Below are 14,170 nucleotides of genomic sequence, written 5' to 3' on the forward strand. Positions count from 1 at the left end.
ATTAGATTAACCTATCTGGAAACGGAGACACGACAATCACTGGGAGGTCAATAAGGCACTAACCTAGATAATCTCAACTTCCAAGACTATTAACCTCTAGGAAATCTTTCCTGAACATGTGTGAATCAATTTTCTTCCTTCATTTCATGTTGTAACAAACAAAAATAAATACCTATTTACTCCATATATAATAAGAGAAATTATAAAGGATAAAAGACAATAAGAAAACCATCAAACTCTGGGCAGAGAGTAGGCTATTTAGTGTGAATGTAATGGTCTCAAGTTCACACTAAGGATTTGATTTAAAATCACAGGAGTTTTCTCATATTTGACAATCAGGGAAAGCAGACTGAAATAGCTGGTGTAGCAATCTCTCCCTTGACCCCTATAAAGCGTCCAGACTCCTAAGTATGTGAGTCTTCCAGATATAGAAAAATGGATACCTGACAAGCCCAGGTTATCTAGCCTGCTGCTATGGTCACTGTATCTAAGCTAAAATACTTAACAGCAAGACATTTCAAGAAATAACAAACTCCCTAACACTACCTCAGCCCTATCCGTATAACAAGGATTGAACCCAGGACTTCTGCACTGAGCCATGTACTCAGCCCCTTTTATTCTGAGACAGAGTCTTACTAAGTTGCCCAAATGTGATTGGAATTTGCAATCCTCCTGCCTCAGCTTCCCAAAGTGCTGAGATTATAGGATGCACCGCTATATTCAGCTGAGAAATAAATTTGTAATCCCAGCCATATTCTGGTGTTAGATAAATAAATGTAAAATGTTCATTCCTAGGAGGCATTTTAGACTTACAGATTAGATTTAGGAGGAAAAAGGGAAATTATACACATACTATACACACACCATTAGGCCTTTAAGCCAAGTGGGATGAGTGTTACTGTGTGTATCATTTCTATTTTTCCTCCTTGCAGTAGTTAATTTTATGTGTCATGTTGACTAGGCAATGGGATGGCCAGGTAGATGGTCAAATATTATTCTGGCTGTGACTGAGGGGATGGTCTGGAATGACATTCACACCTGCATCACATACGTGGAACAGAGCAGACTACTGTCTGTAACATATGAGGATGAATCTTTATTTAATCAATCCAAGTAGTCTTGAATAGAACAAAAATAACAACAATAACAACAAAAGGACTAAAAGATAACTTCTTTCAAGTAATAAAGAACTCTTCCTGCCCAAGTGCTTAAATTGGGTCATCACTGTTTCCCATTTTTTGGATCAGAACTGAAATACCAGCTCTCCTTGGGTCTCAAGGCTGCTGGCTTTCACACTGGAACTGAAACCACTGCCTGTGGCGGCAACTACAGTAATTGCTCTCCTGAATCTCTAACTGGCCTCGTATAGTTCTTAGAACTTCTCGACTCATAATTGCAAGAGCCAAATCTTTATAATAAATCTCTTTCTATATCTACATATGCATCATATTTCTCTAAAGAAATGTTACTCTTTATCGTAAATTAACCTGGAAGTCTGAGATGCTTCCCATTATGAGAAGACACACTACAAAAGAATTACATGGGACAAGTCTAGGAAACAGCAAAATAAGCCTCACAGCTTCTATCAGAGCAAAAAAAAGTGAAAAAAAATTCAGATAATCTAGTCTGATGCTGCTTGCAATACTGTACAATAAAAAGGCAGATCTGTCTTACCATCATGTTTTTTTCCTTTGTGATACTACTCAGATCCATTTTAGTTCTCTAAATATACCTAAAAACAGAACTGCCTGTCCTGGCATCTCCGGATACCAACAGGCAGATAAAATTTCCAAGGTGTCATGAGTGTTCTCTTTTTTAAATTATTGTATTCTGAAGGTGTCAAAATTTCTCTGACATAGCTGATAACTGCTATGTGCTCTATTTGAAAACTGAAATGTCCTTCAATTTAACACCACTTTCTTCCATCTCAGAAGTACCAAATATAATGTAATTTTCACATCCCCTCATCCTTCTTCACTCTCAATCCAAAGCCAATGTGTATTCTAAGGTACATTTCATGAGCTCACTACAACAAACAGATCACTCCCACAGAAGTAAACCCTGTAGAGGTACAGTACGAGAGGTGCAGTTAAGGAAAAAACATCTATTCTCCCTGGGCCCAACTTACATGACAGCTCCTAGTTAACTTTTAGAGGCAAGTTATTAGTTCAGCAGGCTACTCCAAGTGGTCTCTAAAGTGGCCTCACTCTTTCTTCCCCAATTCTTTTATTCTCTATCAAAGTAAAGACAAAAATATTTTCAACCCCCTTTCCTCAGCCCCAAATCAGTATATAACAATCAACAAACACTGAGGAAAGCCTGTTAGCCAAGAAAGACATACAAAAGAACAGTGATCTTCTCTAAACTACGAAGGGCTGAAATGACCTTAAAAATTTTGCCACTTTGTACACCTTTGTAAACACGCTTTTTAGTACACCAGCAGCTGTTATATGACTCTGTTGTCCATTTGAGACTATGAAGTTCCAACAATAGCCATAACATTCATTTATTCAACTTTAAACATTCAAAAGAGCATGTGTATGGGACATTATCAGGCTTAAAAAGTAAGATCTACTACCTCTTTCAGGCCTACTTGTTCTGGGTGTGATCATTTTAATTGGTGTGAGTACTACAAGTATAAGCAGAACAAAGGAGATCAGAACAATTTCAGAGATGAAAAATGGACTTTTAAAAATTAAACCAATGTAAAATTTCAATTCTTAATGAATAACCAAAATGAGTGAATTGGTTGTAGAGGTACTAATGAAATAATCCTATTTTTATAAGGGAATTATTTTAAGGTTGCGATAGCGAACAGAGTTGGGCATCATTTTAAAAATCTCAGAACTAAAGATTTCAAGTATATGTCATTCCCTGTGTCTTATTATCCAACTTATTACCAAAAATGAACCAGACGCTAGGGATGTGGCTCAGCAGCACATTACCTGCCTGCCAAAAAGGAACCAGAATTAGATGACTCCCACCGAAGGATGCCAAGACGTATTTTGTTGGTTTCGGGAGAAAGCACACCCCTAATATATAATGACAGGCCACTTGTTCCTTTCCATTTCAATCTTTCTGTGATTTGCTTATGAGATTGAGACAAAACAAAGTTCATCAATCTCAGATTCCTCAATTAGTCATATCCTACTTCACTGCTTATGTAGACAACAGTAGATGCTTTTGCACAATTAAGACAAAAGGACTTTATACCATCAGGATTTTAGTGCTCTGGGTCCTGTGAATTTACTGCAAAATACACTAATGATGAGACAAAGGTTGGAAGGAGGAGGTGTAAACATCCAGTACAGGGCAACATGACACATAGCAGGACCCTAGCTAGACTTCAAGGAACTCATTTTATTCAGACAGGGGAAAATCCACATACTGTACTTAAGTTTCACACTTATAAAATTATCACTCTGAATTGAGGAACAAGAGGGATTTGGTTGTAGATACAATTTGTTTTGTAGATACTAACTTTAAATTTAGAGAAGAAAAACACTCATTGCATTAATGTAATGGGTTGGGGTTTCTTATGTGATTCCTAAATCCATCTACTATTTGTTTTGCTTTAATACAGTTTACATCTATGGTAAGAAGACTACTCCCAAGAGCCCTGGTTCAGGTGTGGTCTTCAGTTCAGAAAGTCCATCGGTCATGTAGCTGGCTGTCATATCTGTTGCTTGCAGAAGCCCCAGAGCTCTGGGTTTGCCGAGTAGAGTCCTCACCATTTAAGCTCTTCCTACACACAGGACATGTGTCATGCTGAAACAGAAAGAGATCATCCATGTGAACACTAACCAGACAAGATAATATATATAAATATATAAAAAATATGTATAAGAATATATAAGAAACTCTAGAATATATAATGTATAAGAATATATAAGAAATTCTAGAAGTTAGCACATTTCAAACTATGACTTGATCATCAGATTAAGTAATTGTCTGGGAACACATATTGGGCTCCCAAACAGAACTTAAGCAGAACAGTTGGAAAGAATTCCAGGGTGGCAAACTAACAACTAACACATAATACCACGAAAAAGGGAAAAAAAAAAGCTAGAAACAACAATCTAATAAGATATGGCAAGTGGCTAACTGCCCATCACGTTTCCATGTGGCCAAGGGGAATGAACAAATCTGTATCTTTAAAAGGTCAGGAAGTTAGTTTTTTTAGACCACACCAACTCTGCTGCAATTGCTCCACTTTGCCTATGCAACACAAAAGTATCCACATATAATTCATAAACAAATGAGTATAGCAGTGTTCCAATAAAATTTGATTTACAAAAACAGATTGCAGGCCACTTAGCCTGTGGGCTATGGTTGACAACCCCTGGTCAGAAAAGCTCTAAAGAGGTAGTAATCTAATGAAAGAATAATGGTGGCAGCAAAAAGTTGCCAGGGGTTTGAGACTAAAATCATGATCTATTTTGCTTTTTATGAACTGCTAGCTACATTTTTACTCTGGACACCCCCACCCACATCACTACAGATGTGACTTGCACAGTTGCCTCATCACAGGTCACAGCTGGCTTCTACTCACCAGTTCTAACCATGGCACAATACAACTGCTGTGAAAGAAGTGATTGCAGGGTAACTGCCGGACTTCCTCTTCAACTGTGTAATCATCTTTACATACTGGACATTCTAAACCCATATCTGTTAGAGGAACAAACACCTTTTAAAGTAAACAAGCAAAACAAAGGGCAACAAAGCTAACCAAGTATCTCTAATAATCTAAGGAACATATAGACAAAAGGCAAAAGAAGTTGCATCTAAGTGGGAGGCAGAAAAGCATGAAATTTGACTTCAAAACAGGGGAAGTAGTAATAGATAGGGACATGAAAAGTAAGAGTGATGACTGGGGCCTACTCCAAGAATGCCTAGATCAGAACCATGTAATAGCCGACTGCCTTAGATTTTAGAATGTGTGCTCCTGAAGCAAGCACATGAGGCTTACACGATCTGTTACGTAAAATAATAAAAGTATCTTCCCATAGGTGTGGCAGCCTTCTGGCAGTCACTCTCCACATAGGAAGCAGCGGCAACCTGTACACCAGCAAGTGACTCATCTCTGCAATCTCAGCTGCTTCCAGTCAGCATCTCAAGCTGGACTTGTCACACACCTTTTAAGTGTGGCTGTTCTAGTCATCTGGAGAAGGTGTTAACTAAAAGCTCTACCAGGAGGTGGTGCTGCAACATTGTGAAGGCCAAGTATAGTTCAGGCCTTCAAATAAAGACAGGAAGTCTTTTCTTACAGGTAATAGTCAAACTACAATGGGAATTCCAAGCACCAAATTCTGAGTTTTCCAAGTTTGGCAAAAAATACCAGATAGTCTACATGTCTACTGACTGAGATATGTTCCGTACTCCCGAAGTGAACAAGGCATTTGGACCAGGACTATCTATTAATAAATTTACTCCTTCCTTTGCATTTCAACAACTCCATTCTAATTCTAACTTCTGCTTCTCATGCCAAGTAAGAGCCTACTGTGCAGTATTTGCTACCAACTACTTTTCCCTGACACCATCTTTTCAGCTTATCTCAGCTGTTACTTCAAAATCAACAAATTCAAAATTAATACATATTACCACCTTACCCAAACCTAGACCTACTATCTCTGTCCCCCATAATGGTATAAACTTTTTACGTTATAAAGTTGTGAAATCTTGTAATTACCTTTCATTTTCCCTCTCCTCCATCCCATTATGCAACTGGTGATAAGCCTTTCTTCAAAATGAACTTCTAAATGAACCCTTTTCTTTCTGTGACCACTGTCAACTTTACTGGAACCACAACTAGACTGTTCCAACAGCCTCTATAAACCTCTGTTCTGCTGTCTCCTATATCTCGCCTATTTCATACACTACCTCCCACAGAACCTTGAGTTCTCTCATTTTTCATTTGAAGACATGCAAAACTTACCTACTACCTAAAACACCCAGCCCTAACTTTTCAACAAAGTCCTACCCTTTCTCTCTAGTCATACATCCCACTAGTCTTCAAATCAGTTTCTATTTCAGGTCTAATAAGGTCATTCTCTATATCTGACTTACACATCATAGTTATGCTGATATTTTAAAATTAGTTTATAGTAGGGTCAGGTGTGGTGGTACATGCCTGTAATCCCAGCTCTAGGGAGGCTGAACAAGATCAATGTGAGTTCAAGGCCAGCCTGGACTCCATAGTAAGTTTCAAATGAACAACTTTGAAGATCCTATCTCGTAAAAAAAAGTTCACACTTTTCTTCTTATGCAAAATGATCTACATAATGACTTGTCTTGCCTTTAACTCTTTTCTGTAAACCTAAAGTGAGAATGAAACTCTCAGTCCAAAATATTGTCCCTTATCACCAAATTCCTTCAGTGCTTATTCCCAGCCTCTCGTTTATTCTCTTCTTTTTCCCCAAGGTCAATTTCACCTATCCAACATTATTTCAAAATCTGAAATCATTTGATGAGTGTTGCTTCCACTAATAAGTTCTTCAACTAGTTAGAATCAAGTTTTATATATCTTTGTACCTCTTTATTTCTAATGGTACCTGGAAAGGGACTTTATAATGGCTCAGGGAAATACCTGTTGATTAATCATATAAAGGGACATACATGTACCTTTTATACTTGGTACTCAAATAGGAATTTTAGGGGTCTACAGCTTTTTAATACATCCAGTAAAAGAAGGTACTGAAGGGAGTCTGAATAGGTATCATAAGATGAAAGAATAAATATGAAAATAAACCTACCAACTTGTTCCTGAGTTACTGTCACTGTTGGAAGAGAAGTGATTTTTTCCTTGTCAGCTGGGGGAGGCCCTGTGTTTTCCAGTTGTCCTAAAAGCTACAAGAAAACAAAAAGAAAAATAAATGGCAGACATCTCATTATGCCTAGAAAGGGAGCTGCTCCAGCTGAGAATAAATACTGCAAATATTAGAAGTGATAGCTGTTCTTACTTCTGCGAAGGCTCTGAGAGGCATAGGTTTCCCCTTTCCTGCTATTAAAACACTTATAATTCCTTTACATTTTCAGAGTCACATTAGTGTCAGTTTAAGACAGACCAACAATTGTTAGGCCTACCTTTGGGAATAAAGCAACTTCAGGGTGGTAAAGAGTTATTATGTCATGAATAAAACTACAGCTTTATAAAAAGTAATACTCAACTGGTACAAAAATTTCTTTCTACAAGAGGAAGAAAATGGTGGGAGTATGGAGAATAGCATAGGATAAATCAAGAAACAGTAAATTACTGCCTATAAGAAGAGTTGGATATAAATGACATGCTTTCTGTGCTCAACAATCTACAAGGAAAATGAAAAACCAAATTAAAATAAACATAAGCAAGCAGAAATTATACATGGCATGGGAATACCTTTTTCTCTGCTTCCTTCCCCTACTTTGCTCCATCTAGCAGAAATTCCCACATCAACATGTGAGACCCTCCTTTTTTTGTAAAGTACTCATTTACAGGATCCTCATGGGACTGAACAAAAGGTCCAAAATATAATATACTGCTTCTTACAAGAGAAGTCTTTATTTTCTCTGGAGGTGAAACATGTTCTAGAAATACCCTTGGACATAGGTGATACATGGAGGCTAAACTAAACCCACAACATTTATCCCTTTAGTAAAATGGAAACCCAAAACCTCAAACATTAGAGAAAGCAGAGTGACTGCAATTTCAAGAAAGTAGCAGAAGGAAAGCAGGAAGCCTATGGAACCATGAGACACACTGAACAGACACCCTCAAAAGGCATCTCCTCACCTGGGTTACAATGGCATCAAGCCCTGTTTGACCCCAGGCATAGTCCCCAGGGTTGGAGTGCAGCATCCCGCTCCTATACATGAGATGAGATAGACAGTATTAGATGGAGTGACCAGGCTCTGCCTTTTATTACAGAAAAAGCTGGCAGAGAGATCCTGTTCTCCCTCAAAGCTTGAAAGTCACTAGAATCAAGAGGCAAAGAATTTTTCTACTTTCAACGTCAAACATTATCTAGAGATAGCCTCTCATCCTCTATGAATTTTACTTAAGCAGAATATAAAATGTGAAGTTACACAAAAACCTCACATGACATACAAGAGAAAAAAGAGTGACTTGTTGGCTATTGGTCAAGACAAGTTTCTTTTCTCTGCACACTTACATCAAATATAAATGGAGCTGCTTTTTAAGAAAGAACTCTTCCTTCAGGGTTGGCCAAAATCTATAACAGACTTCCCTCATTCACAGAGGCTGCCCCATGGTCCTGGACAATGAGAAACTTTCGAGTAGAGAAGCAGCCACAGCAGTCTCTCTGAATCACAACTCAGCAGTCTCTCTGAATCACAATTACAAAAGGGATAGTTGTTTCCGTAGTGTAGTGGTTACCATATTCACCTAACACAATTACAAAAGGGAACCTGGCAACATCTTTTTCTTGATGTTGCTGGTGCAGTACCCTGGATGACAGAGGTCTAGTTTCTGGTTTGAACCCAAAGGAAACAGAGGCTGGGAAATGGGTTAAGTGTAGGGAAGGATTGTGGTCCCTCTGAGTAAAGAAGCCTTTACAAGTGGTAAATAATTGTCCAGACAAGAAGAAATTCCATCTTTAAACCCTATTCTCCTTAAGCATCACTCTGATACTAAGTTACGGTCTTTTGCTTTTTCTAAAAAAACTTACTTAGGAAAAAGAAAGGTAAATGTGTTATTTTCAACTTCTGAAATTGTTTTGTATAGTAGCAATCAAACCAAGGGCAAGCCCTCTATGACTGAGTTACACACCCCTAGCCCTCCACTTCAGGCAAGTTTAAGGAACAAAATCCTCCCATATGGTCTAAAGGAAAAACTCACAAATTAGATACCAAAGCCTAACAAGAACTTTCTCATTCCCTACTTCAACACAACACTCACACCATAATTTTAAGGGGTGGGGGTGGGGCAGTCCTCCAAAGCCTGAATAAAAAAAGTTCTGATTAAATCTGAGTTCAGCAGACAATGGCAGTCTAACAAAGCTTCGAGTCATCTACACATACTCACCTATCAGTTTTCTGAAATGATAGCACCTAAAATGATCTACTTGAGCAGACTAAGCTAGATAGCAATTAGTTACTTACCAAGAAAAAGGGTGTGAGGATCCAGGTATTGCAGAATTTGCAAAGAATCCTGCAAAGATCTGTTGTATTATTCTGTTAGAGAGAAAAAAAAAAAAAATTAGAAAAGACAACAAAAGAAAGTACACATAACCATGGCATGAACTACTTCCCCAACCACAATGGTTTTCCAGGGCTGGAGACATAGCTCAGTGAAACAGCACCTGCCTGGCAAGTGCAAGGTCCAGAGTTCAATCCCTGGCCAAAAACAAACAAAATGACTTTTCACTGACTATTACACAAGAGAGCACCAGAAATGTTTACAGATAGTGCTGTGAGACTGTGCTATTATTTTATCTCTGAACTTTGCCATAGAATGAATTACATTTTTTTTGTGAATTAGGCTGGAAAGGAATCTGACGTTATAGTACATTTTTCAAATTAGGTTGCTCAGATCTCTGACACCAGTATAGGCAGGTTTAAAAGGGACGCTGAGCTAGTTCAGGATTCTGAACTAGATTTTTATATAGTATTTAAAGGATGTTTTAAAATAAGGATGAGAATAATTCTATTTTAGAGTTGTTTCAGGTGACTATAACATACATACACACACCTTTGCTTGGCACTTCTCATTCTCAACACTTGAGATGGAACATGTACCCATTTCTTTATCCCACTGAACTGGGTCTTTGTTACCTTTCAAAGAGATAATGGCTGGATGTATCTCCTGTGTTCTGAATGACATATACTTTTAATTTCCTGGTTTCTACTTTACTAGGTCTATCAATGTATCTTTAACAGTATTAGACTTTCCCTGCTACTAAAGTTCAACAACAGCTAAATATATTATTTCTTCTGTGGGCTTTTTTTTTTAATGGCTTTACTGCTTATTTTTTAACTGACAAAGTTAAAAATATATTTGTAATTATAAAGCATGTTTGGAAATATGCATACATTGTGGAATGGCTAAATAAAACTTACAACCTATGCATTACCTCAGCTTATTTGTAATGAAAACACTTCAAATCTGTTCTTGCAGCAAACTTTTCAACCAGCATTGGAGACTGAACTCAGAGCCTTCACATAGAGCTTCATCCTCAGTGCTTTTTTGGCAGACAGGAGATAGGTCTTGCTAAATTAGCCAGGTTGAGCTTGAACCTATGATTCTCTTGTTTTCACCACCCATGGTGCTGGGACTATAGCTCTCCTAGCAATTTTCAAGAGTGCTACATATTGTTACTGACTATAGTCACCATACTGTATAGTACAGCATCTGAAAGTATTCTTCCAAACTGAAATAGTATGTACTTTGACCAACACTTCCTAAACTCATCCTCGTAGACCTAGCCCTTGTTAAACATTACTCTCACCTGAGTTTGACTTAAAAATCCTGTTTGTTTGTTTCAATTATGTCCAGAAATTATTTGATAATCTCCCTTGAGTGTGAGGTGGCTTTACTGACTCACTTCTTACAAGAGAATATAGCAGACACAGTAATCTGTAACACTGAAAACAAAGCACTGTGGCTTCCTTCTTATACTTCTCTTAGATTATTTACTCTAGGAATGCATCAATACCAAGCAGTTGTATGGAAAGGTCCATGTGATGAAGAACTGAGACCTCCTGTCCAGATCCTGAACAAACTTGCCAGAATATGAACCCTAGTGGATCCTGGAGAGACCAATGCAACAGCCAACATCTTGACTCTTGAGGAACTTAGGCCAGAACTCCCTAGCTAAACTACTACTAAATTCCTGACCCATTGACTTTGAGATAACAAATGCTTGCTTTTTAAACTCAATAAACTCTGGGATAATTTGTTATATAGTAATAATTAACTACTACAGGTTTGGATACTGGGAAGTGGGCACTGCCACAATAAAAATACCTGTTCATGTTATGCCTAAGATGTTTGATATTCAGACTGATAGTGAGGTTACACTTAACAGCCTAGGTTGTATGGTAATAACAGTAAGCTTGTCTTCTGGAGGGTTAACAACCTAAGTTTGCAGACCAAAATTAGAGAAAAAGGAGGGCCGCAAGGAAAGCCAACATTTTGGCCCTAGCCTTCCAAGGTCAATTAAGACTCAGGACATATGAGAACTTGTACTATAACATCATGTAACTCAGTAGTGTCCCAAATTTTCTGATGAAGGAGATTATGGAGCCAAAGAAGAAAGTGATTGATGATGTAGAGTGTGCCTAAGGAGAGTCACATGGAGAGAAAACATTCTCTCAGGCTTTCACAGGAAGCACATTGGCTAAGCAATGGCCATGACTCATCCACATAGCTGACACTGACAAAGGTTCTACAATCTGAGGTACAGGGTCTCAGGATAAATCCTGAGGGGATTTCACTGACCTTATCAGATTCAAAAGCTACAACTCTTTTGCATAGGTCTTGCTTTATCTTGGTCTTAACCATCCAGCAGAAAAGTATAAAAACGAAGTATAAGAAGTAAAGCCATGTTGTTATGTTGAGCTGTAGGGAACTCAAGTCAACAATTTCTGACACTGCCAGTCAAGCGGAAGACCCAATACTATTATGGATTATTGGACTCTTTTTTGAATATTTTGCTGAGTTAACACACCTGAAATATTCAACTGAGGGAACTAAACAAAAAAAGGGATACAGATGAATGTCCATTTTGTATCTGTGTATTCAAAATGGTTACACAGATACAAAATAGTTACATTCTCTTAATGAATAGAGGGATTTGTGGTAATAGTGTTTGTAAATAGGTATCATGTCCACATCTTGTACAGCAAATAACCAACAGGAAGACAGTATGTAATGTGTTAATTATTGAAACTGTCCTACCAATTTGATTTCAAACTGTCTCATTACTATTTGTCTCAATAAAATTATGGGGGAAAAAAAAAACCCTAGGGCTAGGACTATGGCTCAGTGACACAGTTCCTGTCTGGCAAGCAGGAAGACCTGAGTTTAATTCTAAGTGACAAAAAAAAAAAAAAAAAAAAAAAAGACTAAAATTGAAATGTAGGACTATCACTGGAAACCAGCAACAGATGTAAGGTGGATGTTGAGTAAAGCATCAGAGAACATCTTAAGAAGCTTGAAGAAACAGTTATGAGGCCCAGGGTGGTGGTGCACAAAGCTGAGCCAAAAGGACTGTAAATTTGAGGCCAGCCTGGATTTAGTAAAACCCTACCTCAAAATTTAAAAAGTGCTGGGGATGTAGCTCAATGTTACAGTACTTACCTAGCATGTTCAAGATCTGAGTTTAACACCCAGCACTATAAAACAAAACAGTTCAAGGGTATAAGGTGGTAGACCATTTGCCTAGCATGTGTGAGATCTTGGATTCAATCCCCAGTGTCTACCCCCCAAAACAAAATACAACAACAAATAACAACAAAAGCACAATGGCCTTTGAGGAATTTATGGATGAGAGCTTAAGCAAATGTTGGGAAAATCTTAACGGGAAACTAGAAGGACAAGCATAATTATTATGAACCAACAAAAGCTGTTGCATGCCTTCTACATGGAATGTAGAAGCAGTGACTCAAGCTGGAAGATGATTGTGCTAAAGAGATATTCTATACTGAAGGTAACTCTTGGCTTCTTGCTGCTCACCATAAAACATAAGAGAAGAATAAATTAAAGGATAGTTAAAAGGAGTTAGGAGTGTATAATGCCTGAGAATTCTGTGTTTCCAGATACTAACTGATATCAACATTAAGAAATGCATTTCAAGCAAAGATTAAATCAAATCCAGGGCACTTCCAAAAGAACATGGTCTAAAATGAAGCTAAGAATGTGGCTATAAAAATTCTTTTAGACCTCAGAAAGCCCTACAGTAGTTCTCAGAGAAACATTCAGTTAAACAACTGAGCTTCTAAGAGCCTTACATGCATACAGTTTCCTAGGGCTGCTATGAAGAATCATCGTAAAGTGGATAGGCTAAAACACCAGGAATTTATTCTATCACTACCATATTTTGGAGGTCAGAAGTCTGAAACTAAAGTGCCCACAGAAGCTGGGTGTGGTGGTACATACCTGTGATCCCAGCACTCAAGAAGATGAGGCAGGAGGAACACAAGTTTGAGGTGAGTACAAGACCAGCTTGAACTACATAGCAAGACCCTGTCTCAAAAACAACAAAAAAGAGTCCATAGAGAACCACTGAAGAAAAAACTTCAGTAATCTTTGTTATGTTTCAGTTTACAGACACAGTGCCCCAACCACTACCTCAATCTTCAGATGTCTTTCTTCTCTTATGTCTTCTGTGCTCTATTCTCTTCTAATAAGACTAACAGCTCTTGGATTAGGGCCCACCCAGTATGATCTTGTCATAATTATATCTCTAAAAGCTATTACTAAATAATATTCACAGCTAAGACTTGAATATATGGCTCTGGGGGATACAATTCCACCACTATAGGTGATATTCCTCAGTAATCCCAAGAGCAGCCCAAGTTAAAGTCTATCCAGAAGAGACTTGTGAGTGTGCCTTTTGCCTAATGGCAAGACTGTCAATAAAATCTATAAGACACTCAACACTGGGGGTTGTGGGGGAGGACTTCTGGGAAGATGGTGGAGCATTGAGGCATGTCAGCCTCTCTGAGATTCAGAATCCAGACACTAATTACCACAAACTTGCAGAAAAAAAGGAAGGAAGGAGGTGGATCCCTGGGACCCAGAAAGGATCTGAAAGGAGACCTAAAGCTCATGGGAAAAGTAAGGAGACAGAACTCAAGGCAGAAAGAAAAGATGGCAGACTGAGTTTTCTCCCTGACTCCTGGCTCACAGTGTGAAGACAGGAGGCTCAAACCTACAGACACTATGAAGGTAGGTGAGTCCAGAAGATTCCACAGAAAAATGTATCAGTGAAACATAGCATTGAATGCTGAGAACTACAATGGCCAATGAGTGACTCCAGTCCCCTGGAGAGAGGGAGCTTGCCCAGGTGCCATTTAGCGAGGGCCCAGTTGAACCTGCGATTCACAGCAACCTTGGATTGGTTTTCTCTCAGGGCCCGCAGCAACTGGGTAAGGCACAACCACAGAAGAAATTCAGGGCCAGGGAGTGACAGGCAGGCTAACAAGAGATACCCAGATGGGCTGGTGAGATGGC

General features: G+C 38.4%; 1 protein-coding gene across 1 annotated transcript in view; it reads right to left on the bottom strand.

Annotated features, from left to right (window-relative positions):
* Nucleotides 1-1,081: 1,081 nt before the first annotated feature.
* Rnf115 (ring finger protein 115) overlaps nucleotides 1,082-14,170 on the bottom strand; it is a 95,573-nt gene continuing 82,484 nt past the window's right edge. Inside the window, exons 5-9 of the mRNA XM_004647835.3 lie at nucleotides 9,097-9,168; nucleotides 7,769-7,841; nucleotides 6,753-6,846; nucleotides 4,553-4,668; nucleotides 1,082-3,768 (exon numbers count right to left, since the gene is read on the bottom strand). Coding sequence (XP_004647892.1) covers nucleotides 3,643-3,768; nucleotides 4,553-4,668; nucleotides 6,753-6,846; nucleotides 7,769-7,841; nucleotides 9,097-9,168 — 481 coding nt within the window. The 3' untranslated portion in view covers nucleotides 1,082-3,642. The remainder of the gene's footprint in view (nucleotides 3,769-4,552; nucleotides 4,669-6,752; nucleotides 6,847-7,768; nucleotides 7,842-9,096; nucleotides 9,169-14,170) is intronic.

Source organism: Octodon degus, unplaced genomic scaffold, assembly GCF_000260255.1.
Source record: "Octodon degus isolate 3935 unplaced genomic scaffold, OctDeg1.0 scaffold00331, whole genome shotgun sequence".
NCBI lineage: Eukaryota > Metazoa > Chordata > Mammalia > Rodentia > Octodontidae > Octodon > Octodon degus.